Here is a 26357-nt window from a genome sequence, read left to right as displayed (position 1 = left end):
TTTATACTTGCTATCTAGAAAACAAATTCTTAGTACTTTGTTTATTCCCTCACTAGAGTTAGATACAAATTTGAATGCATTGTGTGAGAAGGATAATTAGTATCATATCGATGTGTTGTGCTACCTCATGAAGACCCATGTCAGATTTGTGAGTCTTTGTATGTGGGGTGTTCGTAAGCACAGATAAATGAGGTTGCATACCTTGGACCATGGGGAGTAATGCAAAACAAAATGGGACAGGTGGGTATGGCAAGAGAAAGGAACAAGAAAGCAGCTGTCTAGTCAAGCATTGTTCATTGTTTAGCTCATGTCTCAGTGAGTCTAGAAGAGGTATTTGAAAGATAGAAGTCTTCAAATTAACACAGCAGCAGTGTAATTTCCTTAGATTTTGTATGACAAATGTATTTGTACTGATGCAATCTGCTATTTGAGACGTTAGCAGCTACGTACGCAAATGAAATACAGTAATTGTCTTACCTTGCTCCCAAAAGGTTCCCATGTGGCTCTCTGAGAATTTGGGGACATTAAACAGGAAAGAGTTGTATACATTTGTAAAAGTTGGCTTTTGGTTTTGGGATTCTTACTCATTTTCTCACCTTTCTCACAAAATTTTAAGTAACTCTGTTTAATTCTCAAATTAATGATGAAGACTTGAGACTCATTTTCAAATTAGAGTTTAGCTCTGTTGTGGAATATACTTGGTTTTTGTTTGAATATTTCCAAAAGAGCAATACCTGTGACAAATACTGCTCTACCTAATGGATTTCAATTTTTTTTTTTTAAAGCTGAAAAGGAGGCAGGGACAGAGAAATCCATTCCTGTTGTTTACATTGTCTTCCAGAGTGCATACAAGCCGATGGAGTCCTGCCTAATAAAAGATTGTTGTAACAACCGGTGTCTCATTATAAAGCAACAGGACTACTTAAATATGGATTTCCAGAACTTAGGTTTGGAATGGTATAAGCTTTTTGTAAAGAATTTCTGAAGCTGATGGTGACTTTGCTTTTCTGAATCTCACCAAAATACTCCAGCAGGAACTTAAACTTGTAAAATGAGTTGTCTGAAGGTGGTGTCTGACTTTTTCCACAGTAGGTTTTAGAGCCCTTCAGGTCCCCTGCAGTTTTCCTTCCATGTCTGTAAAAATAACCAGTGCTACTGCTTTTGGATTTTGAGGCCCTGCTAAACAAGTGGAGGGTGGCAGCCCCATTTTTCTAATCACTTTTGGGTGCTCAGACAACAACAGAGCTTGGTGAAGAGATAAGGGAACTGTTCTCTTCCACCTTTGCGGTGTGAGGTTTGTGATAAGGATGGTTTGGCTTTGCCTCTCCTGAGTACCGACAATTGCATCCAGAGGTTCCAGGAGATGCAGTGAGGAATGCATGCAATGGTACTTCCTTTTCCAAAGGATTTTTAAAATTCTTTTCATGTATCTAAATACATACATGTATAGAGATATATATATATATATCAGATCAATTGGTGCAAGGAACACGTTAAGACTGAATTTCCGGTTCTCCTTCTGCCTCAGTGTTATTTTGTCTAAATGTGGGTCCTCCTCAGACAGAAACAACCTCGTGCTTAATTTGTCACTCCGGCACAGCCAGAAAAAAAAAGAAGGGGAGGGGGAGAGGTATTTTCGTTTGGAGGAAGCCATGAAAGTGGAAAAATCACATAACTGTTTTACGTGAACACGCCAACAGATTTACTTCCCTGCTGATCTGGCAAAATAATAGCACTTTAGACTTTATAATATGATTGCCTATTTAATAAGTAGAGGGCAGCAAATGTCAGCTGCGTCTGCTTGTCAGAAACTGAGGAGGTTGCTTGGACAACAATCTAAATTATTATTTAGATGTTTTGGTCCCTTAGTCAAGCCTGCTCTACTATACAGAAGCTTGCAAGGAGAGGTCAAGGTGTACTTACGCTTCAGCCTGCAGGGCAAGTTTTCCCCCATCCTCTGTATGCACATTGGTTTCTTACTCCAAAATAAACCTGAATGAGGGCTTTAATTCTGCCGCTGAGCTAACATGTTTGTAAGCCCTGTTTGGCAGCCTCGGAGTGCCTGAGGCAGCACACAGCTGCCAGCTTTCATCTGCCCCCAGTTCCTCTGGGCGCTCCGCGTCACATGATATAACCTAAGGGGATTGAGACGCACCTACTAAATCTTCTGTTCCTTTGCCCACTCAGTCTGGGTGCTGCACATTGCACCGGCAGCAGGCAGCTGGCCATCAGCAATCAGCTGCATACCTCCTGCTGACAAATCTTCAGCCTCCTCTTTGTGCAAGACCCACACACAAAGATCTACCCGTGGTCCCCACATCTACTTCCCGGCTGTAGTCTGGAAGGGTATTTGCATGTTCTGTCATCTTACAATGGCAGGACCTCGTTTGAAATGCATGCGTTTCGTAGAACGCGCTGCATTTCATAAAACCTGTGATCTGTTTCTAGCCTGCTAGTGGAAGATGAAAGAGTTCATGGGAGCAGAGTTAAAGCTGAAGTTGGAACCACAGTAGTGAAATTTTAAAAAGAGTAATTTAAAACTTCCTTGCTAGCATATTTTTGAGAGAGTCGAAATACGTGCATGCAATGCTCTTGTATATCTCCAAGTAATTTATAAGATGCACAAGACGTTAATTCTCACAAATCTCTTGAAGAGTATTTTGTTTAGCAGATTGTAAAATCAGATACAAAGAAATAATCTGTTTCTGTAAATCTGTGTTATAAAAGTATGCTATAGTTTTCCTGCAAGGTTCGTCGGCATCTCCTGCCTGTCTGTGCTGGGATGTGACAGTTTGTGTTTATGTACTTATGTATGTATTTTTTGTGGAGTAATGTGAACATTAGCTTTGTTGTCATTTTCAGGTAGTTTATCGGGGTAGGGTTTTAAGGAATACTTAATGTAGTTAACAGTAGGGGAAAAAGTGTCACTTCTGACTTAGTAAATACTAAACATTTCTGTCTGTAGCGAGGTTATATGCATAATCTTCTCCTAAACTACAAGCCAGGCTAGTCAGTAACGCGTAGAGGTCATGAAAGGTGTGTTAATGTCTATTTCCTATTTTTAGGTTAGTCTTGTTGTTAAAAAATACCTTTGTGTCAGCCTGTGAAAGAGTCTCCCAATAGTTACGTCATCTTGGCTGAATAATGAGATACAGCTCAACATACCCTGAAAAAGTAGTTCCCCTTTAGTAATAGTAATTTTTAAAAATAAATAAAATGTATTCTTGCTATTCACAGTGTAAACAGGATGATTGTTTTTCCCTCAAGCACGTGTTTACTAAAGGTAGATACGGTTATCTCTAAAATCTAAACATTTGAAAGGTATTACTGTATTTTTAATGTTATTAGGCAGTTAAGTAATGATTTGTAAGATTTGTTTTCATTTAGCGTTGCAGACTGTTGCTGGTTAACTTCTAGTTTTCCATGGAAATAGTCAGAAATATGTGAATGGGAAAGTATGTTATATATTTGTGCTGATGAGTGTCTGAACACTGAGGTGTTACAGCTTCCTTAAGACTGATATCTCGGTATCTGTAGGATTGAAGCGAAGTGAATTGAAAAACAGTATGATGCAATTACAGCTCTTAAGTGTATTGACTCTGCACAGCCATGCGAAAATCTAAATAAGTGGTCTGAAGTAGAGAGTAGGCTTCCTTACACTCCTGTGTCCTTTCACTTCACAACTAGTAAATCTAGTTATATTTAGAACAGACATTTATATTCCTGAAACAGAAATAACACCATGTAGATTTCTGAAGATCTCTCTTAATCTTGTTTTTTGACATACTATCAGGTTTTTAAAGGGATTTTCACCTTGTATGGCCAAAAGCCATATTCACATGTTAATGTGCATTAAAATCTTTTAATTTCCCCAAAAGTAAGAATAATTAAAAAAAATCTGTTCTGGAAGAAGTGCTGATATCTGGCAAACATGTCAGACAAGTCAAGTAAGCTTTAGGAAGGTGTCTAATATACGAAATGGGAAATTAGACTGAACACAAACTGAACTCAGGTGTTAATTGTGTACAGGAAGACAGGAGGGAGGGAGAATGTTCACTTTGCTAGAAACATAATAGAAGAGAGATTGGTGAGAACGGAGCACGTTTTTAGGAGAAATAGGATAATTTTTTTTCTATTTATTTTCAAAATCTGTGTTTAAGTTCTGGAAAAGTTTGATATATGTTTTCATAAGGAGCCCTTAGTCTTAAGGCAGCCCAGTACTTTGTGGCTCTAATGGACATCTGCCAGTTCTGGAGAAGTGAGATAGGCTCCCCAGTATAGGGTACCTGTAGAATATATAGGGATATCTGCTGTGTCTTACTGTGACAGGTAATAATTCAGAAGGTTATTGAATATACATTATTACTTCACTGTATATGCTGCTGTTTAATTAAGTAAAACACTTTCAGCTTCCTGTTTTGAGGAAGAGCAAATGCAGTATTCAGCAAAATTGTTCTCTATTTTAATAGTGTTCTATCATTAGCAGTTGCCAGTTTTTCCTTCTTAAGCAATATGTTCAGGGAATCCATTGTTTATGAGGGTGTGTCAGAAGACTTAATATGGGATGATTTTTTTTCCCTTCTAAGAATGTAAATTGTTTGTATCTTTTAGCTATTTTACCTTTTTAATGATCTAGGTGACCACAAGATAGTGATACAGACCTCTCGCTTGCATGGAAAACATCTAAAGAACATGCAGCTACACTAGGTAACCCTATAAACTTCTCTAATTTAGTCTCAGGTTGAAACCTGGTAGCATGTTTTAGGATGCGGAAATCGAAAAATGCTCTGGATTTTACTAGAGATGTCAGTCGTCAGAGGAGAAAGGTAACGAGGTCATGAGAGACTGGTACAGTTTTTTGAGACCAGTTGTTAATCCCAGTTTTGTCAAGGTTTAATCTCAGTAATTTAGATAGAGATAAAATATACTTCACTATTGAACTAAACTTCGGTGTGTGTTGCTTGTAGTCATGGTGGTCAGTAAAAGGTGCTGGGTTTCAGTAATATGTGATAGTGTTCTGCTCTGGGGTTTTTTATTGATGTTTTGGATATAGAGCAATTATAATACATGCTTAAATATCTTGTATGTTGTTATGTAAAATGCATATAGTTCTTAAATTTGTCAACTGAGGCTTCTGTGAACATTGCAATATATGATGATTTCTGTGATCTGCTCAGCTATACAAAAGAAAAAAATCATAAATGTACATTTCATAAATATCCTCAGGTAATTTTAACTGAAGCATTAAAAATAATTCCTGAGTAAAAAATGCTCATCTGTCCATCTATCTATGTGGAAAGATTATTTCTGGTAAGTACTGAAATTTGAAAAAAACCCTCCCTAAATCTGATGGGGAAGGTAAATGTTTGCCTTAGCAGGCAAGCCAACATTCAGGAGTGCTGAGAACATGTGGTAGACTATGTGGCAAATACGAGAATGATCTGACTGTTTTGTCTTGGGGATTTTTATTTTTGCCCTATTTGGCTCTTAGTGCATTTTTCTCCTGTCACTTTTTAAATGTGTGTTCCTCAAAATATTGAAAATTGACGACTTCTCTGTCACACCATTGTAACTCTGGAATAACTCTATTGTCAGTAGCAGTATTCAAAACAAACAGAATTTGTCCCTCTGGTATTAGATATAAGCTTGTATCAAAACATCTCCTGTGGACAATTAGGATTTATTGTTATCAGCTGCATTTAATGTTTTGCCTTAAATGCAAAATTTTTTTGTAATTATATATATAATCTGTGTTTATGTATACCATGTATTTGAAAATCAATGCAAAATTTTGTGATTTTGCATTAATTTCTGGTTTTGCATCTTTACCGTATATTTCCAATCTCCTCACTTTGATTTTGTTATTTAAGATGCAAAGAAGAATGTGGAGCTTTTTAATGCACCAAATCTGTTTTCTTTTTGTAGTAGTTTCACATTTAATTACAGCTGTCTTTGATAATAAATTGTGTGCCAGAGTTTGTAATATATTTTATAAAGCAAAGTCCTTTGGTGAGTTGGTTACTGAAACAATAAGCGTTTGTGACAGGTTGTTTGCTGAATACTTCCTCTGTGCATATGGCAGATCATAGTTCAGTTGTTAGCAGATTATCCATTGTGCCTTGATGTTAAAAGAAGATACTTTTCAGTCTGTGCTTAAAGCTGTTCTGCACTGTCCTAAGAATGGTTATGTTGAGTGGGATCTAAGAGAAGTTAGGGGAAGTTCACATATACCAAGAAGGAAAAAAAATGAACACAGCAAATAGCTTGTAGTGATTCTAGCTTTCTGCTCGTGATCTCTGATAGTATTTATTGTGAATTTTTCCACTCAATTTAAAACTGCTTTAAAACATTTAATCAGTTCTGCAGTAGAACATCATTAAATATTCTTCAAATTTATAGTCAAAAAAGAATGTTTAAAGACATGTAGAACCATTATTACTTTGGGGCCAGTATTTTAATCCCATATTTTTAAAACTGGACTGGTCAGAAAAGTTGAGGGGGTTTTAGACATCAGTATTTTGAACATCAATTTTAGAATGTAAGGAAATTTTACCTAATTAGAGGAGGAGAGTCAGAAATATTTGTTTTCAAGATTGTCAGGAAGAGGAACATGTAATGAGGGGATAATCTGTAGTTTTCCTCACTTTTTATAATGTACCAAGGAATAGAGAACAAAGAATATAGTGGAATTTTTCTGTGAAGAATTATATTCTGCTGTTGGTGACACAGGTTTTAGTCTTCTAGTATGTTGAAGGATTGTTAAGATCTAAATCAAAGGTTCAGTTTGCAATAAATTAAAAATTAATTAAACCCCCATTGTTGGATTGGGAGAGTATTTTTGGGAGAAGCATAAGGAAGAGTGAAAGATTAAAATTATTTTACTTGGAAACATGAATGTAAGGAGGTACATTTTAGATCATCTCATTTCCTTTCTAATGCAAATCTGATTATTTGATTATTCACTTTTATTATTTATTTATTTTTCCTTATAAAAAAGTTAGAAATTATTACATATTGGGAATGTAAGCATTTTTATAAAGCAATAATAATAGTGCAACTATTGCACTCATTTCATCTGTCAGTGAAAAGGATTTCAAGAAAAAATAATTTTGAATAAAATTAATTAAGGGATTCTTAAAGTGCTAAGCTTAATGTAACTGCAGTTCTTTAAAGCAGAAAAACAAGAGAGAAAACAAATAATGCCCCTTCAGCAGATGCTTATTCACGTAGGATAACTGCTCTTTGATTTTGGAGAGGTGGTGTGACTTGCAGTTGGAAACCTTGATTTATTGTGTCGTTATTTATATCTGCAATAAATGAGGAATACGCATAAAACATGAAAAGGAAAATTAGGTATTACGCTAGTTCTCTTTTTGTATTTTATTTACATGAAATATACATTTTTTAATGGTGTGTTGCTGTGCCTTTTGTTGACCATATCTGTACGCCAGGTCTGTCTGCTTGTTTCCATTGGCTTGTCATGTTCACTAATTAGGGAACTGCTGCATGATTCACCTTGTTAATTAGAGGGACTTGCACACAAAGGCCCTTCGGGCAGTGCGAAAGAAGAGCCTAGCACTAGTGCCCTGAGAAAGCTACAGCCTGTGAAGTAATTCTTCTCATCTACCTTCTATTTTTTATTTGAAATGAATAAATCATTGAGATTTTCCTTGTGGAGTGAGAATGCAAGAATTCACATCTTTGTAAGATGTAAATTATATGTGATCAATAGAAGGGGATGACTACTGTATTGTACTTACAAGATTCCCTAATTTACTACTTGTCAGTGTATGAAAAATTGCTTGAAATATTTTGTCCCCACACTGTGGTATGTTGTTCCCTTGATCTGCAGGAGAAATGAGCAGTAGCGGTTTTGCTATAGTTAAATCTAAAATAGAAAAGATGTAGATTATTTAAATTTTGAGCTTGTTTTGCATCCCCAGTGGAACTTCCATTTTGCAAGCGAACCCCCAGTACTACCCCCATAACTTTTAAGGGGGAGAAGAAGTTGGGCGTCTGGCTATTTTTGTTCCCGGTATTGCTCTGCCTCAAATCTCGCTTTTGAAAAGAGTAGCATACTTGCTATATTGTGTATTCTTTAGTTGAATATAGTTTCAGAATAAATTAAAATTGTTTTTGTCATGTCACTTAGACTTGATCAAACCACAATCCAGACTGCAAAAAAGGATATTGCGTTAAAAGTGCACAACCAGTCTCTACGCTACACATTTCCCATCTGTTTCTGACACTTCAGAAATTAACTTCAATGCTATTCTTTCTAACTATTTGATTAAAATTACTTATTACAGCCAAATGATTTTTAGTAGGTTGCTACATTTGCCTCATTTCCTCAAATGAGGCTGGCAGTTTCAAGATGCAGATTTCCCATAAGAATGCTAGAGGATTGGTATCAAAATCTGGGCATTTTCTTTTGCAGTAATCTAGTTCATAAAGCCTTTTACCAGAATTTCTGATTAACTAGTATTTTAAATGCACTTAAAATTTCTGCTATTCTGAAATTTTGTGGTAATGACATATAAGCAGAGAAATTTTACCAAAAGATAGAAATACTTATTATTTTGAAAAAATGAGGAAAATGCTTCAGGCTGGCTTGAGATTTTATGGTATGACATAGTATCGGTCTTCACTTCCACAAAGCTGAGATATTGCTATGTACCTCAGTCTTCAGTTGACTCCATTGATGTACTAACCAAGAACATACTTTCACCATGTTTTTGGTACAGTTCTGGTGTAATGGTTTGTAATTATTTCAGATTTCAAGTGTGTGCTGGAGATGGAATAGAAATAAAAGTAACAAAAGGCCATGCTATGCTATTAAAACTCATGACGCATGGAGAAGATTGTGCAGATAAAATTCTTGATCCAGGGTCTCATAGTACTAACACAAAGCTGTAGTGGCCATGGAGAGTTTTCACTATCCAAGTGGCTGTTGTATTACTCAGATACAATGAAATATTCTTTAAAGGGTATTTTTAAAAATGTTTATTTCAGGGATACTTCACCATATGAAAAACAGAGCAGTTGATTCATGTTCTAGTACAACCTTCAACACTGTGTTACAGTGGACAGCATAGCCTCTGGGAGTTACTGTGTGCACTCCAGCTGCAAGCGTGGGGAACTGATAGAAAGCTTGGTTGTGTGGTTCATCTGACCCTTGTATTTTCCAGTGCATGATTTTAAAAAAGCAAAGCATATTTATTTCCTCGCTTCTCTTAGTTGAGTTAGCTCCCATTATCCCAGTGTTTCTGTCAGACCTCCCTAACTCAATCCACAGCGCAACAAGTTTGCTCCTCTTTGTAACTTTAGTCTGTAACTCTAGACATGACCATCGTTCATACAGGTTTTCACTGTATTTTATATTCCTTAATCTTCATTAAAGCATCAGTTTCGGACCCCTCACATAGTGTCTCACTTCAGGGGGAAAGAATAACATCCTAGAAATCTTGGAAGGATAGTAAACCCCTGCTTAGATTAACAAAGGGCCTGGGAAAAGATCTTAACCAGTCTTTCTCACCGATACCCCAAGAGTGAAGATACTCTTCTGTTGCTTGTACCTGAATTCAGGAGCCTGTGAGTAACCCATCAAGCTTTTTGACTGGTATTCTTACCAGTCATATTTATACTGTGTGAGTATGTCTTGTTTCCTTTGAAGAGCAGTTCGAGAAGATTTGGAATTGTCCATTGTTGTGTTGCTCAAAAATATAATTAAGACCGATAACAAAAAAATAAAATAACAAATCTTAGGGAAATAGTTTCAGAAGTTTTTCTGATCTTACACATAAATTACTGGCATCTCAAAAAGTTGTCAGTTCTAGTAATGCTGATGCTGCCGGTTGTCCGTGCCTCAGAAACCCTTTGCTCAAATGATCTGTATTGGCTCGGTGAATCTGCCTAACACTGTTATGGGACCTAAAGAATATAAAGGCTTAAAATAGGGGTGTCTCCAGCTTAGTATGGAAGAGCCTTGAACTGGTGCTACTGGAGGTAAGTTGTTTGAGGAATAGTATGACCAAAACCAGACAAAATGTGCTGGAGCCCCAACAGCAGATTTTGAGGAATGAAGAAATATAATGATTAAGGTTACTGGAAGGACCAAAAAACCCATTGTTGTAGTACTCTTTCAGAGGAATTTGAGGGATGTCATTCTAAAAAAAGTATTTATTACACCTTGTATTACTATAGGTAGGAATGTGTAGCTTAAGAGATGGTTGGACAGTTGCAGAAATAAGTGGGTTTAAGTTAAATTAAAATAGTGCACTGTATTTGGAAAATCAAAAAGACAACTAACCAAGAATATACAGAATTAACAAAAAGAAGTTCATATGTACCCATAAAGAGCATTAGTTGATTGAAGGGGCTAGTGGGATAAGAACTTGAAACTATTTAGGGAATAAAATAGTGCTAGAGACGAAGTATGTTAAAGAATTACAAGACTTCAAAATAATTCTCAAAATTCTTCATGCTTTTGATTTTTTTGTAAGCTGTAAGTAAGCTTTTAAGGAAACCTCCAAGAAAATTAAACCTATGAGTATGAATTTATATATATGAATCAGTTCAGACAGTATGTGGTCTTGAGTAGTAAGGAGATAAAATTGTAGTTTCACTGATAATTATTTTAAAAATCACATTTAACTGGGTAATGTACATGAGTGGAGAAGATTACAATTAAGGGTTTTTTCCAGGGAAAAATAAAAATGAAAGGCAGGATGCACTTGGCATTTTCTGTATCAGAAGTTTGACAAATATTGTGTTGAAGGTAATATGGCAAATGTTAATGGAAAATCCGAGTAAACTTCTAAAACGTAATGAAATTAGATGTAATAAACACAAATGTCTATTGTAGGAAAGACACTTGATCAAAACTACCCCAGTTAAGGTTCCAGAACTGTATTCAAATGCTCATTATTTTGAGAAACATTCATCTTGGGGGCTGAAATGTTCCCAGCTTAGTCTTTGCCCAGGGTGATTTTTTTTTCAAACACTATGCAATAATTTTCAACTGTTGTTAAAAGTGTGTGGGAAAGAAGAAAAAAAAAAAAAAGGGAAGAAGAAAAATACCCAACACACACACACACCTTTTTCAGTAAAGTAAAATCTTGATCTACTTCAAATAGATGTGCAGCCATAGCAAGTGATGATTGGAACTTTTACTGAGTTGTGGGACAACTCTTGTGGAGAAGTAGCATTCCAGCTTTGTATTAAAGAAAATTATATGTAATTTGGCAGAGCCATGATGGTTAAAAGTCTCACAGAATGTGTTCCGTGTATGATTTGCTATTAGACATGTAATACTTCTCTGGTATTGCATTGTTGCAGGACCACTTCTAAACTTTAGGTACTTTGGACCAGCATGCTATTGCTGTAGAAGTTCTGCTGGGCTTCAGGGATTTTGGTAGTACAAAAGAGAGGCGGGAGCACAGCATGGGCATTCTGCAGACGTTATCTGTTTTTCAAGACTGTCTCTCTGAAGTTCACTGATGTACCGATCCTTCTTGATCATTGTCCTGGACTTGTTGAGGTTACTGCCAGCATTTTTAATGAGTTTCATTTTTTAATTGCACCTTCTGTTGTGGACATCTTAGGACATGTGTAATGGCTCCACATTTCAGGCTCTCCTCAGCAAAAAAGATGTTTTTCCAAGGGGTGTAATCACTGTCTGAGACTGATAGATATATGTTGCAGAACCATCAATTAAGACAAGCTTTTCCCAGCATATGACCCTGTTACCAGGAATTAAACCATCCATCGCAAACAGAATTAGGAGGGATCTTCATTGATGCCTGTTGGATAGAAATCAATGCTTAAATCATTGTTTATATTATCTTGCTTTCATCAAACATTTCTGTCATCTAGCACTCTCCGTTGCCAGTTTCCTATTTGGTGTTCATTCCTGGCTGTCTTCATTCTTGATTGCGGTTTACAGTCTGTCAATATTTATAGCTTCTGTTGTGCTGTTAGCCTCTTCTCTGTCCTCTTTTCTTCTTCTTAGGTGGTATTTCTGAACTATGTTGGGAATTGTAAGTAGCCAAAATCTAGTTCTTTGTGGGCTGAGTTGGCTCTGTGACTACAGAAACTTTTACAACTCAGCTTCTATTCCCTTATCAAATCCTATATTGACAGTATTTAAACGTACTTGACTACTTCCTCAAGCTCTTTCTTCTTTATCTTCACAGTCATCTCTGTCTCTCTGTCACCAAGTTATTTTCCTTCCGGGCCTAAAATTATCCCTGATTTCTGCCTGTAGGTAGAAAAACACCTCTTTGACCTTTCTTTCTGTTACATGATGCCACTCCCTCTTCTCCCTTTTATTTTTTAAAGGTACTTATATGTAGACTTGAATTGTTAAAAGAGTCCCAGTCGTCCTCTTACTTTCTGATCATATTGAAGGAAATTTCTTAGTGCAGTCCTTAGCAGCTACAGCTCAGGCTCGTATTTCATCTACATCTCTGCTTTAAACAAAGCTAATTTCAGTTTGCTTCGGTTTTGCCCTCCATTTGGAGCACGTTTTGCCTTCCTTTCAAGATGCTTTTTGGTTTTGAACAGCTCCTGTCTTTCTGTTGAGTAGTGCAGTGCCTCACTAGCTGTTTGACATTCCCTTTTCCTGTGGGTTCAGGTGAGCAGGCGAGATTCACTGGGATGTTTGCATAGCTGACGTTAACACACTTGTGCTCACTGAAGAGGAATAATCCTTTGTTAACAGTACAGATTACAGCCACTGCTAGGCCATTTAATTTTCTGGATTGGAGAAGGTGTTTGGCTTGAGATCTGTAGATGTTCATACCAAGTATCCAGCATTTGTTTTACAGTTGTCTTTCCAGACCAAATTCATACCTTGAACAAATCCATAGAATTTATTCCTCTAGCCATAACTTCATTGAATGCACTCTTGGATTAGTTGATCTTGTAGAAAAATGGATAATAATCTTCACTGTTCTCTGTGGTTATTAAAATACTAGTTAGAGTAATGGATGGGGGATTTAGTTCTTAAAGAAATCTTGAAAATGAAACCATACTAATTTGTGAAACAGGTGGTTTCTTCCACTTGTGTGGACTGCCACAATTGCCAGTGGAAGTAGAAATCTAAGGAAAAAAAAAAATAAAATCACTGAGCATGTGATCACACCATACATTTATTTATTAGTATTTCAGTGACTGTTCTTATGATGGCTTGTAGTGCAGAAAAGGCTTAAAGTGAAAAAGGCTTAAAGTAAATGCTTGGTTTCTCTTGCAAAATTATTTACAAAGCATGCCATGAATAAGTGCGTTCTTCGTTTTGGAAATTACTAAATCCAGATTTTAAGTTCTAATGTTGATACTTCAGATAGACATATGGCTGTCTTCCTTGTGGCATATGGCTTGTGGCACTTCTTTCTGAAATACCTAAATGTATCATAACAAATAATGATCTAAGGAAAACAACTAAAATTTTAGAACCTCTGTTGTTAGCTTTACTAATAAAGTAGTGAAGTAGTGTTCTTTTTGTAGTTGTAATATTATGCCACCATCACAAAGAAGAAAATTTCATTGTGTGAAATAATATTGGTGCTTAATTCTTACACTGTACTTTTCATCAAAGGGATCTCTTCAAGTTGTCATTAAGTAATGAAATACCTCTCAGTAAGTAAATGGCATGCTAGAAATAAATTGGGATCAGATAAGGAGCAAGGAGCAGCAACTCATTTGTAAGCATTTTTTCTTGAATAATATATTGGAATATTTGTCTGTGTTTTAGATAAATATTTTGACTTTCAAAAAAGTTAATTGTTGTTGATTAGTGTGGTTCCGAATGAAGTATAGCTTCCTTCCCAGAGGGCAAATTTTTTTAATATGCTATTGATAAACATATCCATATTAATTGTGATGAAGGCAAGTTAAAGAATGATACTGCATCTGCAGTCCAATAGGAAAATGAGACTGTGAATGAATGCAATTATCAAGCAGTTGTATCTTGTTGGTTGATGTAGTAAGTTAGATTCATTTCTGCTAAATCATGTTAATTAACAGGAAATTTATTTATTTTATCGGGATGTATAGATACTAACAGGTGCTTCATTTGTTTAAATATTCAGAAATTATTAACTGGCTTAATTAGAAGATAAACTATATTGTAGTAAGAGGCTCCTTTGCAACTTTAAAACGTAACTGATCACGTAAAGTAAGAAGCTGAAGTAGCTTTAGTTTCACAGGTACTTTTAAGAGTAATTTCAGAACATTAAAGATGGCTACGTTTAATTCACGCTATTCTTAGCACTGAGAATTCAGAGGGTGATTACTTTGGAACTATGTACGCAAAGCTAGTTGCAAAGTAATTTCTACTTGATGTAGAGAATACGGTTCCAGAGTATGCTGGGGAAAAGAGCCTCCACTGGTCAGAGTCATGCATTTGGCATCTGGTTGTACAAGAGGTATGTTTTAAAAGTAATCTCTGTTCGCACCAAATTAGAGTAATTAAATCTACGTTAATTACACAACTCCCACAAAACTGTTTGGCTATTCCGAAACTTGCAAGATACCTGCTTGCAAGATACTTGCAATAACCATATCAGGTTTTATGACTATTAAAAATAGCTCATATTTCCATGGCATTAATTTTGAAAAGCTCCTGTTGAATTGGATGTTAGCAGTCACATTGCATGTGTAAATGTCTTCATGAAAGGCAGTGTCCCCTTCTTCTGAACTGAAGCCAGGATACCGCTTTTTTTTTTTTTAACCCCAAAGATTACAGTTGACGATAATATTTTTGATGAAAAGTCAGATGATGAGTAGGAAAGAGACTGGCACAGATAATCTGATGTAGGTTATGAAAAAACGGAAGTATGTGACTTTGAGATGGAAAGAAGAGAAAGTTGGAATTGGGGGTATGAAGAAGCCAACAATAGTGGTTAGTCTGCTCTGGGATGTTAAATAATATCCAGGAATCTTGTCAAATGTCTCACTAGTAAGTATCCATAAACTACAAAGATGTTTTATTGTAAGCAAATTGATAGTTAATAGTGAGTGTGCAGAGATGTTCCCTTAAGCCACCTGGAGTACATTAACCACTGCAAGATGAAGGCTTCTGTTGGTAATCAGCATCAGGATCATTATTCTTTTGATTATTTTAAAATGTAATTTAATGATACTCTGCCTTCAGATGAGCTTTGGGAAAAAAAATATCACTGAATTAAGTTTTAAAAGACTGATGAGAATTTGTGCAACATAGTATCCATCAAGTATTTCAGCACTTCAGCCCTTATTTTATAAAACATCAGGATACTGTGACCTTACTGATGATGCACATGTGTTTGATGTATTTGATATTTTTTGACAAACATTCATTAAGGTTTACATAAGAAGGTTGTTCATTCCTATTGTATGCCAAGGTGTGTGCTGTAAAACCAATGTCAGAAATTGTATGGGGTTTTTTGTTTGGAGTTTTTGTACCTGGCAGCATATTCCTTATTTGTATTAAAGCAGTATCTGTTAGTCCCACTGGGGCTAGATCATAAGTAAGGCACGTAGTGGAGGAGGATCCGTGGCTGGAGACCTTATAGCCTCAATAGACAAGCTGGGTGAAGCGGGGTGAGAGGCACAGGGAAGTGAAGGGAAAGTTCTTGCCAGTATTCACCCAGTGTCAGTAGAACAGAGCCCAGCTCCTTTGGCTCTGTCTGCTGAGCCAGGTTTCCTGTCATGTGCTAAATTACAGGGAGTTGAGAATATCGTGCATTTGTTTGGACAGTCAGTGCTAGGCCAACACATTTGTCAAAAATTAGTATGTGATATAAAGAACTATCTTTAGGTCTTCTCCCTGAATCAAAAAGAAAGGGCAAAGAACCTGGTGAATAAATGAGTACAAACTCTTCTGCAGACTCTTGAATCTATTCCATGTTTTCTTTGTAAAACAGCACCAGACACTTCACAGATTTTGAAGTGAGGGTAGGATTTGTCCCCTACTATGTGGAATTCAGAGAAACGGCATGTTTTGTTTTACAATTTGCATGTGCAAAAATAAAACAATACTAAATTATAGTTCTTAGAACAACTTTTCAGAGGCACTGTGTGCTTATATTACATGTTGAAATGATCACTGTATATCGCAGTAGAGGTAGTACAAAGAGCCAAGTCAGTATTAGTGTACTGTTGATCTGAAAATGGTGACTCTGGATAAGATAATCATATAATAACCTTTGCATGATACCAGTTTCCTACTAGACTATATTTCTGACCTGCACCTCCCAGGAAACAAATACTTACTCCAGTGCAAAATTTCTTATTCTGTGAAGCCATCCACTTTACAACTTCGTCTGAGATCACTGTAAGCCAGTTGGCCCTCGCTTAAATATTCATCAGACTTTTGATAATTGTGATAACCCTTATAGGCTGGCAAGCATGGCAAATTAGCAAAAAGATGATTGATCTTTTTTTATATGCAGTTTTATCTTCAACCTTTCCTGGATATATGTTATACTATAGTAATAATTTCTTCTCTAAGGTATTTGCCAGTATCTGGATTTGCACATCTATTTACAGTTGCCTTGAAGCCTCATAATTACAATACAGCTGAAATGTCCATTTTCTTTCCCTGACTACAAATAGGGATCAATTGAATTTTAAATGACTGCTTACGGGCTAGCTTCCGATCATGACCTTTGTAAATGATTAGAGCTCACCACTGTTGCTATCTACCTTGAAAGGGTAAGCGGGCAGGTCTGTCTAACTGGCATTTAATCTGGAAGAGAGCCAAAGATATTTGAGCTAAAAACCTAATATGAATTGGCAAAGAGGAGTATGTATAGACCTTTGCACTATTATTTAGATATTTTTCCACGTTTCTTTTTTGTATTTAGGAAATTCTTTTATCCTGTAGATAAAGGAGATGTATATTTGTAGATAATGTTATATTGAAGTTATGATAATAACTGAAGTTCCAAAATATATAGCATAAAAATGTGAAAAATGGCTTTTCTAACTCTAAATATACTGAATTTCTCTGTAGAATGTGAAAATAATGTCGCATTGCTAAATGAATAAACATGAAAAAATGCACTAAATAGGATGTATGAAGTGGACCTGCTTTTCTAGGCAGACCTGAATGGAAAAAAAGATACCATACATTGGTACTTTTTTGTTTAAACCTCCTTTCCTTTCAACATTGGCCAAGATGGTTCAGGCCCTGCTCGTCTGTGTAGCTCACATGCAAGTAATGGCTGAGACGCTTGTATCTACACTTGTCAGTTCAGTTTTATTTTAGTGAAGAATCGTGCCTGTATCATACAATGTTTTTATTACCACTACTGGATTTCTCGAGGTAGTGTTCTGTGGATTTCTGTTGAGGTGGGAACAAGTATGACATCAATGGGATTAGAAAACAAACACCTCTTCTGAATTTATTGAAGGATTTTGCAAACCCAAAGTTTTGAAATTAATGATTACTAAGAGCTATGAATGCTTTTATCTAATTAAAATCATATGCTGCGTTACCTAATCAACTATTCTTGTGTAGTATTGATGATCAGAGTATTTATTAAAGTAATATTGTTCATGGGAATATGTCTCTTATCATTAACTCTCTAAAGGATTATACAGTTTATAATGAATATGCAATCTTACCTCTTCATCATGGCGTGGCCAGAGTATTTTCTCTTATTTTCTGTAGCATGCTATGTTGTTATGTAATGCAGCTGGCAGGTTGGCTGCTTAGCCTCAAACTGGTCAAATGTGTTGTTACCTAAATTCTAATCCCAGAAAGCAGTTGTAAATTCATTTTGTAGGGGTTTTGTGTCAGCATTAACTCCTGCTAATGTTTAGATAGGGGTGTTTTATTAATTTAGATACGGAAGCAAATATAAAGTATATTTTAAATACTCCAAGTAAATCTGCGATGAAAGAAAATGTTTGAGATGTGTTTTTGAGGATTTGAATTGGTATTTATACTCTTCATATCAATCTTAAACTGGAGATGTGTAGTTAGTATATAGTACTTACTGGCTAAGGCATTTTTCAAGGATAAGGATGGAGTTTTCAAAAACAGTTGAGTTATTTGGAAGCAGAAATCCTGTTGAAAGTCAAGAGAACTTCCATATCTTCATTGTTACTCTACTGCAAGGCTGCATGCTTGAGCTGCTAAAATGGTATTTCTAGGAACAGCAAAGTACTTAGAGATGCTCATGTGTGACTTTTACCTCATGCTCGCAAGTCTGAGAATAACTTTTTGAAATGACAGCAGAATAAAAACTAAAGAGTTTTTTCTTTCTCTAATAGATGCAGCAGCAAGAACTTGCACAAATGAGGCAGAGGGATGCCAATCTAACTGCATTGGCAGCTATTGGTCCCCGGAAGAAACGGAAGCTTGATTCACCTGGACTGCTTACCATAGGAGGAGAGGTATATGTCTATACACAGAATAAGAGAAATTATTATTTCAAAACCTAGTAGGAATAACTAGAGATGCTGTATGCCAATATTTTCACTGAACCGTGTAACTTGGAAAAGGTGATGCAAATTACTAAATTAGAAAGACTGTGGGTCCAGTTTATCTTGCCACAGTTAAAATGACATCTCTTAGTTGTATTTTCAAGTGTTAACTTTTAACAGATAATGAAAGGATATTTTAAAAATAAGTTGGAAGTCAAGTATAGGTCTGTCCCTTAAACTGTTCACTGCCTTTGTACTTGTTTTCTCCTCTTCATAATCCAAAGGAAAACAGAAAAAAAGAGTACGGCATGAAATACCTGGAAAAACATAACTGTAGTCTTGCTTACAGTTTGGACCAAGAGTTTGTAGTAATACCAGTAAATGTGGTTTTGTGACAAATATGTGTCAAAACTTTTTACAGAATGGCTGGTTGTCCCATGCAACTGCAAAGATGAGTTTGTAATCATGCTAAATTGTATGTAATTTTAATAAGAATACGGTGCTCTAGAAGTTGAATCGTATTTGTTAGCATGATTCTCCTGTTATCTTAAATGGAGAAATAGCTATACTACATGATGGAATACAAAATCATCAAAAGCATGATATATATTAACCAAGGTGGAGAGGTAGGGTAACATGGTTGCATTACCTTGGATAACTCTGTAAAGAGTACCGTGTTGTTTAGTACAGCTATAGTTGGGCTTCTTTTGTTTCTGCTAAATATGCCTACACAGTAGGAGTCAAAGTAATTCTTCCTGTTATATATCTGTTGTGAGGGAAATGCAAACATTTTGTTTTGAGTAACTGACTAACAGTTTTGGCTCAGACATTTGACTGTCTAAATGCCAGGCATTTCCAAAGGCCTTTTTGTTTCCCATTTTGGATAGCTTTTATCTGACTTCTCTCTCTTTTCATGTGCTAAGATTAGTGCTAAGGAATTGGCTGAGCTAGGAATAGAAGTAGATCTTGTTTATGTTCTAAAGTTGACTTGTGACTTCAGATATGTAGGAGGTGCTCCTGTTTTCTGGACAAATTAGTTTCAGACTGAGGGAGCTTCCCGGGCTTTGTGTTGTCCTGATACATTCCCTTGCTTTCAGTCTCCCTCCTTGTCTTACATTCGGTTAAGAATTCTGTTCTCCTCCATATGCTCCTGTAAGAAATCCCACAACAACAGGCCAAAAGAAGCTTTCATTAGAAGCTCAACTGGATAGCGATAGCTTTGGCTTTCACACAAAATTAATTTTAAAATAATCTGAACCTTCTAATAATACATGGATCCCTTCAGAATTTAACAAATGTACAGTGCCCGCTTGTCTTTACTTGACCAAAGGAATATTTTCTCCTAAGTATCAGAATTTAATTTTTGTCTATTACCCCTTTAAAAAAAAATTATCCTTTTTTAGGCTTTTATAATTTGATGAACCAAATTGTGGTCACCTTCAGTGACACATTTTATTCAGAGCTATATGCCTGAATGGGTTATGGCGAACAGCTTCCCCTTCTCTCTAGAAGCTCCGTACTCTCCTGGTACAAAAGAAAGGTCTGTTGCAAATTCCAAGGACTTCTGGAGATTTTTGCTTCCTTTTATTGCTCCCCTAGCCCCAATTTTGCTGAACTTCTGTGTTACTCAATTGACAAATTATCCTTGAAGTTTTTGCCGATACGTGAATTTCCTGGAGTCATGAATTGTGTGGCTGTTTTGCCAGTTCAGACTGGATTGTTCCCATCCCTCTCGTCCTAGCTTCTAACCATCCTGGCCAACTGACATTGGTGCCTGGCTGCAAGCTGATTTCAAGGACTTTGGATACTGTATCTGGAGTATTCAGTGTCTTTTCTGGGGACAGGATCTAAAGTATTATAGAAGCTGTGTCATGCAAGTTGGCTGCTAGAAACTCCCTCTTTCTGTTATTCTTCTGAGCTACTTATTAGGGCTGCTATGCAGAAATAAACTCAACTCCTCAAAAATGTTTCACTTTAAAAAGGTACTGGAAATTTGCACTGTTTGTCTAAGACTATCTGATTTCTCTTCTTTGGATTTCTGGAGACTATAAACAACATAGAAAAATGTAATAAGACCGTGTCCTGTTTTACAGACACCCACTTAGCCCAGTTCCACCTTCAGATGTCTGACTTCCACTATGTCTATGACCCTCTGATTTCTCTAAGAAATTTCTAAGCTTCTTAAGTCTTGCTACTGATAATCTCTGTTTGCAAGGTCTGACTTGGCAAGAGCTTTCTTGGCCTGCCTTTTTTTTTTTTTTTTTTTTTTTTTTGTCAAAACATCCAGGTTTTGCCCTTAAAGTTGTTGGTCTGATCATTAATACTTTTTGACATACATGTGTGCTTTTGTTCCAGCTGGGACACTGTGTGCTTGCTGATTCAAAGAGATACCATTTACAAATCATCCCACCCTTCATGTTACATTTTTTCCTTTTCTGAACTATCTGTTGTTTGGTATTTTACTTAGTTGCATTGCCTCTTTTTTTCAATGAGAAGTGTTGGGTTGCAGTCCCACTTCTTGGTTCAACAGAAATGCTAGCTCACAATTTCTCTTTGGAAATTGAATCTTTTTAATAATACCCTTTTGATCTGAGCAGGAGGTCAGTTTAGGCAGCAGTGACGGTTATTTTGCTTGAGAGAAAAAGTTGGTGGAAAAGCTTAGTGTTTCTGTGTACTGTTTGTTGTATACTGAGAAACAGCTCTTACACAGCTTTTATAAATGTGAAAAAGCTTGTGCTTGTAACTGCAAGTATTTCTCCACCAGCACTTTGTTCAAGAGTGTTTTCTTTAAACTTGTTCTCTGTCTCACATTGCCAGGGCTCATTTGGACTTCTTTGCTTGTTTTCAAGCCATAGCTAAACAGATTTTATTATTTTTTTTTTCAGGTGGCAGGATTAACTTAAGTTATCAAGGCCAGACCCATTATTTGCCTCTTTTGTACTAGTATGGCTGGGTTTTTTGATTGCTTGGGGAGATGGAAAATTAGCAGTTTTGGGGTGAGGTTATTTTTACATCATCTGTGTTCTTTGATTTACTTCTCCATGCAGCCATATAAAAAATTCCTTTCAAAAAAATGGGAAAAAAGTTTTTACAGAAAAGTGGATGAGCAGGGGCTAGATGTCCTCAAATAACACTGCCACCAAATGTGTAACTAGTTTCAGACTGTGATTACACAGTAGCCTGAGCTAATCTGACTGTGATCTCTATCCCAATCCCTAGTAGTGCATTCCTGCCCCTTCCCTTTCATTGGCTCTGGCTCTTGCTGTACCCTGTGCTAACCGCTTCCATTTGATAAATTGGCAGAAAACTAACCTAACAACAATAAGAATTGAATAGTTTCTGCTTAGCTTGCTGAAGTAGTTTGGCCTAGAGCCCAGTGAGCACTGGAAAAGGAACTTACAAGGCAGACAGCAAACTTGAGATCACCTGCTCTTCATTCGCTTTCTTTTTAGTACCTTTCTTGTCTTCTCGTATTTTAGATAATCTGCTAGAAACACAGCTTCCTCTGTAGCAGCCGTCAGCTCATTAGTAATTCAGCCTGCTTATTATTATAATGCAGTTTAGATCAAGAGTGAAAGAGAAGGGGTAAAGAGAAATGAGATACCTTTGGAAGAATTCAGCTTCTCTGCCTTGCAGAGTTGAAAATACTGACTGCATTTGCAGAATTTTGTAGGTGTTTTAATTTATTTAATGATACTAGATAAAATTATTGGAAAATATCTTTAAATGCTACTGCTTTTTGGAATTTAATGCATGATTATCAAGTTAGGTATCTAACAATCCTGAACCATGTTATGCATTTAGCAGCAGTACTGCCTAATTTTCATTTGCTGTATGGGTCCTGTTAATGCCTGTGTTGGTACACAGCAATAGATGGCAAAGGTAGGACAGTGGATGACATACACAGGAAAGGGAAGACAGCAACCATTTAAGCTCTTTAGTTAGTATCCTTAAGCACCTCTAATGTCAGAATATAAATAAGAAATTTTTTAGTTGCTTTTGTTTACCTTACGGATTTTGAATCTGTTCAGTTCCTATTTTCAAGCTTTTCTTGAATTGTAAGGCTTTTAAGAATTAGGTTTTGTTTATAGATAGGTATTTTCATGTAATTGTAAGAATTAAAGCTTTAAGAAAAGCATTAACCATCACAAGACTAAGTCAGGTAGCTTTACAAGTTAAATATTTGAGTAGTGCTAAGGTGGCCTGAATGCAGAATTTGCTTATTTCAAAGTCCCTCATTTTTTACTATGAAATTAAAGTGTAGAGGTTAAATGCAAGTATTTTTCTGTATTTAAGAATAATAATAATGAAATAATTTGGCTTTTCGTCAAGACCTATGGCTAGTATCCCAAAATACATAAATATAGAGTATATGTTTGAAATATCTGAGGGTATAATTTGTTTAAATATCAAGTGAAAGCCCTCTCCTGGTACTTGCTGGCACAGATGGTTTTTGAATACTGAGCTTCCAAAGGCAGCTTCAGGGCTAGTTCAGTGAATCACCACTTATTGAAGACAGTCATTTTAGGGATAAGAAAAAACCCTCTTTCTCGCATAGTGGAAGAGTAGTCGTCTTAAGAATATTCAGCAAACTATCCCAAACACCATCTTCCAAAATTTGCAGGAGGGCATGTTGGGCTAGCGCTCCAAGGGGAGATCTGGTACTTTGTGTCTTTTCTTATCCAGTATATTCCAAGAAAAGTAATGTTCTTGCAGACCTGGAAAGTCCCAACACAACTACAGTTAGAACAGTGATGTTTTGTGTGGAGAAAAGCTAATTACTAAGGTGATTGTGAAATGTATTTTGGGTACAGGGCACCACATTTTTTTAATTAAATTAATCTTTCAGATGGTATAATTTGAGCATTTTAAAGCTGTTTTCATGTTAAGGTTTTGTATAAAACATGATTGAGATTCTGATTTGAGACGTGGAAATCTGTGTTATACCAGAGACTTCCAAATGCAGACATAGAAAAGTTACTTAATATTCCTCTCTGTCAGATCTTTGTACTACTAGTAATTCCTAATTTCTAAGTGGAAATGTAAGGATGAAGTCATGATTGTTTGGGAGGCACTTGGGTACTGTGACATAGTTGGAAAGAAGTACTTTTGCCTGTGGTTTCTTTTTAGTTATCCAGGATTGAACATGATTATTGTGTTTGCACACATTATAACTGGCATTCTCACTTCATGCTTGGGTTATCCATAGACATTTCAGCAACCCTGCAATTATTCCTCAAATCCATTGCTAGTATTTTAGCAATAATAAGAAGAAATCAGGATACTAGGTAATTTTCTCTTTGGAATGGGTCAGACATGATAAAAAAGTATGACAGAGCTGTCTCTTGGAAAACCTGGCCTTATTTCCTTCCTTTCTTGCCCTTTTAAACAAAAAGATATGTATAGTGTGTCTTGCAGAAGTCTTTGTTACAGAAGGGTTGTGCATTGGGTTCTCTCCAAAGCATCTACTCAACGAATATCATGCAGGTTTAGAAGTTCACGAATCAGCCAACATAACTGTGAGGCATAACTGCTTCTGACAGATCTGAAAGAATTAGAACCAATGAATAGGTCTTTTATTTTGGGGAAAAACACCAGTCAGTGGGATTGCCATGCTCTGAGCAAATCTTTAGGCAATTCCCTCACCTTTTTGGAACTAAAGTAATTTTATGGCAACCACTTTCAAAGATTCTTGGAATGACTTGTTCTACAACTCAAGTCTCAGCTTGGTCTTTGTACTGTATACTTGGCTCTTGATAACTTACTTTTTGTTTTAAGTGGTCAAGTTATGTTTAGAAAGCACTGGAATCTAAAGATCCTTTACACTTGTTAAGCTTGAGTTATATGAAAGCAGATACAATAGACCAGAACATCTTTTGCAAGTGTTTATGGTCCAAGAAGTTAAAGCTTGCTTTTTGCGCTTTTAAACCTGTAGACTAACAGCAGAACAGGAGAAATTTTTATGATTTATTGTATCATTGCCTTTTCAAGCACTCTTTGCTCCATGTATCACTGACGTGATAGAATGCAGTGGTTCTCTCAGACCTGTTTTGGTGTAGGATGTCACTGCTGCTGACAGTTATGATTTCATTTGAGGTATCCTAATACTATCAGTTAAATATATGGGTTTGAATTTTCAAGGAGACAGAAGAAAATTAAGAAGTCTGTCCTTAACATTTTTTTTTATAGAATTACATGCATAGTACTTTATGATTTGAAAATCTCAAGTTTAGCTTCAGCTTCTCTGGCTTGTTTTACTTGTTGTTTTCAAAGGTCAAATAAATATTAAAACAATTCACAATAAATGTGTAAATATCTATTTGAAAACCGGTCTTTTAAAAGACAATATAGATGTTCTCCTAATTAATAATTGCAACTGTTTTTCTCATTCTTAAATAAATGAGATTTCAATGTAAAAATTACTTGCCCCAACGATGAATTTCCATTTTAAAAAATTTAATTTAAAACTGTGTTTTAGCCCATGATGACCTCATTTTATTTTTTTAGAATTCTGGTTTTAGTTTGTGGAACAAGATTTGTAAACATTACTCTAATGGATTTTACAGAGTTAGTAAAAAGTAGGAAGGCATTAAAGATGATGGATAATGCTGTGTTTACATTGATGATTAATAATTCTAATTTGGAGTGAATGTACAGAAGTACATTTCTGTGTCTGTTGCAAACAGGCAGGAATACAGACAGTGAGTCAGGAGGCAGTAGAACAATTTTGCATGGATCTCAGTTGACAGGAGGAAAAACCCAGGCAGCAATGCAAGAAAATAGAAAGTGGCTCTGTGCCAGCAAAAACATTCTTTTTTACTAGTAGAACAGGTTTGCATACTGTGTGTATTCCTTTGATCTATGTAACACAAAATATTCTGACAGAGGTTTAATGGTATTAATCATTTTTCCTTATTGGTCAAGACAAATTTGATTTTTACTTCATTTGGAGATGGAAATGGTAGTTGATCCCACCTGACTGCATGATGTTGATCTAGCACACAGGAAGAGACCATTACAGAATTTCTTTCCCCGCTTTTCAAAGGTTTTTTACTGGAGTGGTTTTTTGTTTTTTTTTTAAATTAAAATCCTCCTCCTTGGTTAAAAATAGAAAAATAAATGCATTTTAAAAAAATAAAATAATTTTATCAGTGTGGTAATATTAAATACAGTCTTTTTATTTCTGGATATTTTATAAATATAGTGTGTGCAGCTTATTAGCATGGAAAATGAGAACTTGGCAAAATGACTTTTGAGTAGTTAATAGTTCATCCATTATTCGTCAATCCCTATAGAGGTCTGCTGCTGTTACTGTGAAAGAGTATTGTTTTATCTTCTTGAAAAAGGCAGCTACCTTGAAGATTTGTGGGGATGGAGGGTATGTGAGCCTGCTGGTTTTTTTTTGTTTGGGGGTTGGTTTGGGGTTGGGCTTTTCTGTGTTTTCAGTTGTCTTTTCCATTTGTCTTCTGGCTTTCCAGACACTGAAGGATAAACTATATTTTGCAGCCTCTGTTTTTCTGACACGTATAATTCCAGAATTTTTCTTTCTTCTGGCTAAATAAAACTGATAAGACTAAGAGAAAGAAAGTCTGAAAGGGTCTAGCTGAGGGTTTGTCAAAATTGACTTGAGTCTCTCCATTGACTTCAGAAGGTAAGGCCCAAGGTGCTATGACATTTTTAGATGTCAGTGAAAATAATTTTTAAAACCTGAACAGAAAATTTCCAAGGTGTAACTTTTCAACGTATACATGGAAGGATTTAGACCTGTATCTTAAAGTGGCAAAGTTTCCCTTTTAATAGATACTCCTACAGAACAGTCAGATGAATCATCAAGTAGATTAATTACCTTCTCCCTTCCATCCCATTCAATGCCAGATAAATTTTGTGGAGTAATTTTTTTTTTTCTTTTTGCCTTAAATCCTTTACTGAAGCTAAGGCTTTGA

At 36.0% G+C, this 26357-nt stretch overlaps 2 protein-coding genes across 2 annotated transcripts in view; one reads left to right on the top strand and one right to left on the bottom strand.

Moving 5' to 3' along the window:
• SS18L2 (SS18 like 2) overlaps positions 1-26357 on the bottom strand; it is a 191577-nt gene that overhangs the window by 115739 nt on the left and 49481 nt on the right. The window lies entirely within an intron of this gene.
• Positions 1-26357, top strand: part of LOC126041341 (transcription initiation factor TFIID subunit 4-like) — a 149817-nt gene that overhangs the window by 86739 nt on the left and 36721 nt on the right. Inside the window, exon 14 of the mRNA XM_049806869.1 lies at positions 18262-18384. Within this exon, the coding sequence (XP_049662826.1) occupies positions 18262-18384 (123 nt within the window). The remainder of the gene's footprint in view (positions 1-18261; positions 18385-26357) is intronic.

This window comes from Accipiter gentilis, chromosome 7 (genome assembly GCF_929443795.1).
Source record: "Accipiter gentilis chromosome 7, bAccGen1.1, whole genome shotgun sequence".
NCBI classification, from domain to species: domain Eukaryota; kingdom Metazoa; phylum Chordata; class Aves; order Accipitriformes; family Accipitridae; genus Astur; species Astur gentilis.
Note: the sequence above shows the minus strand (reverse complement) of the source record. Positions and strands in the feature narration are given on the sequence as shown.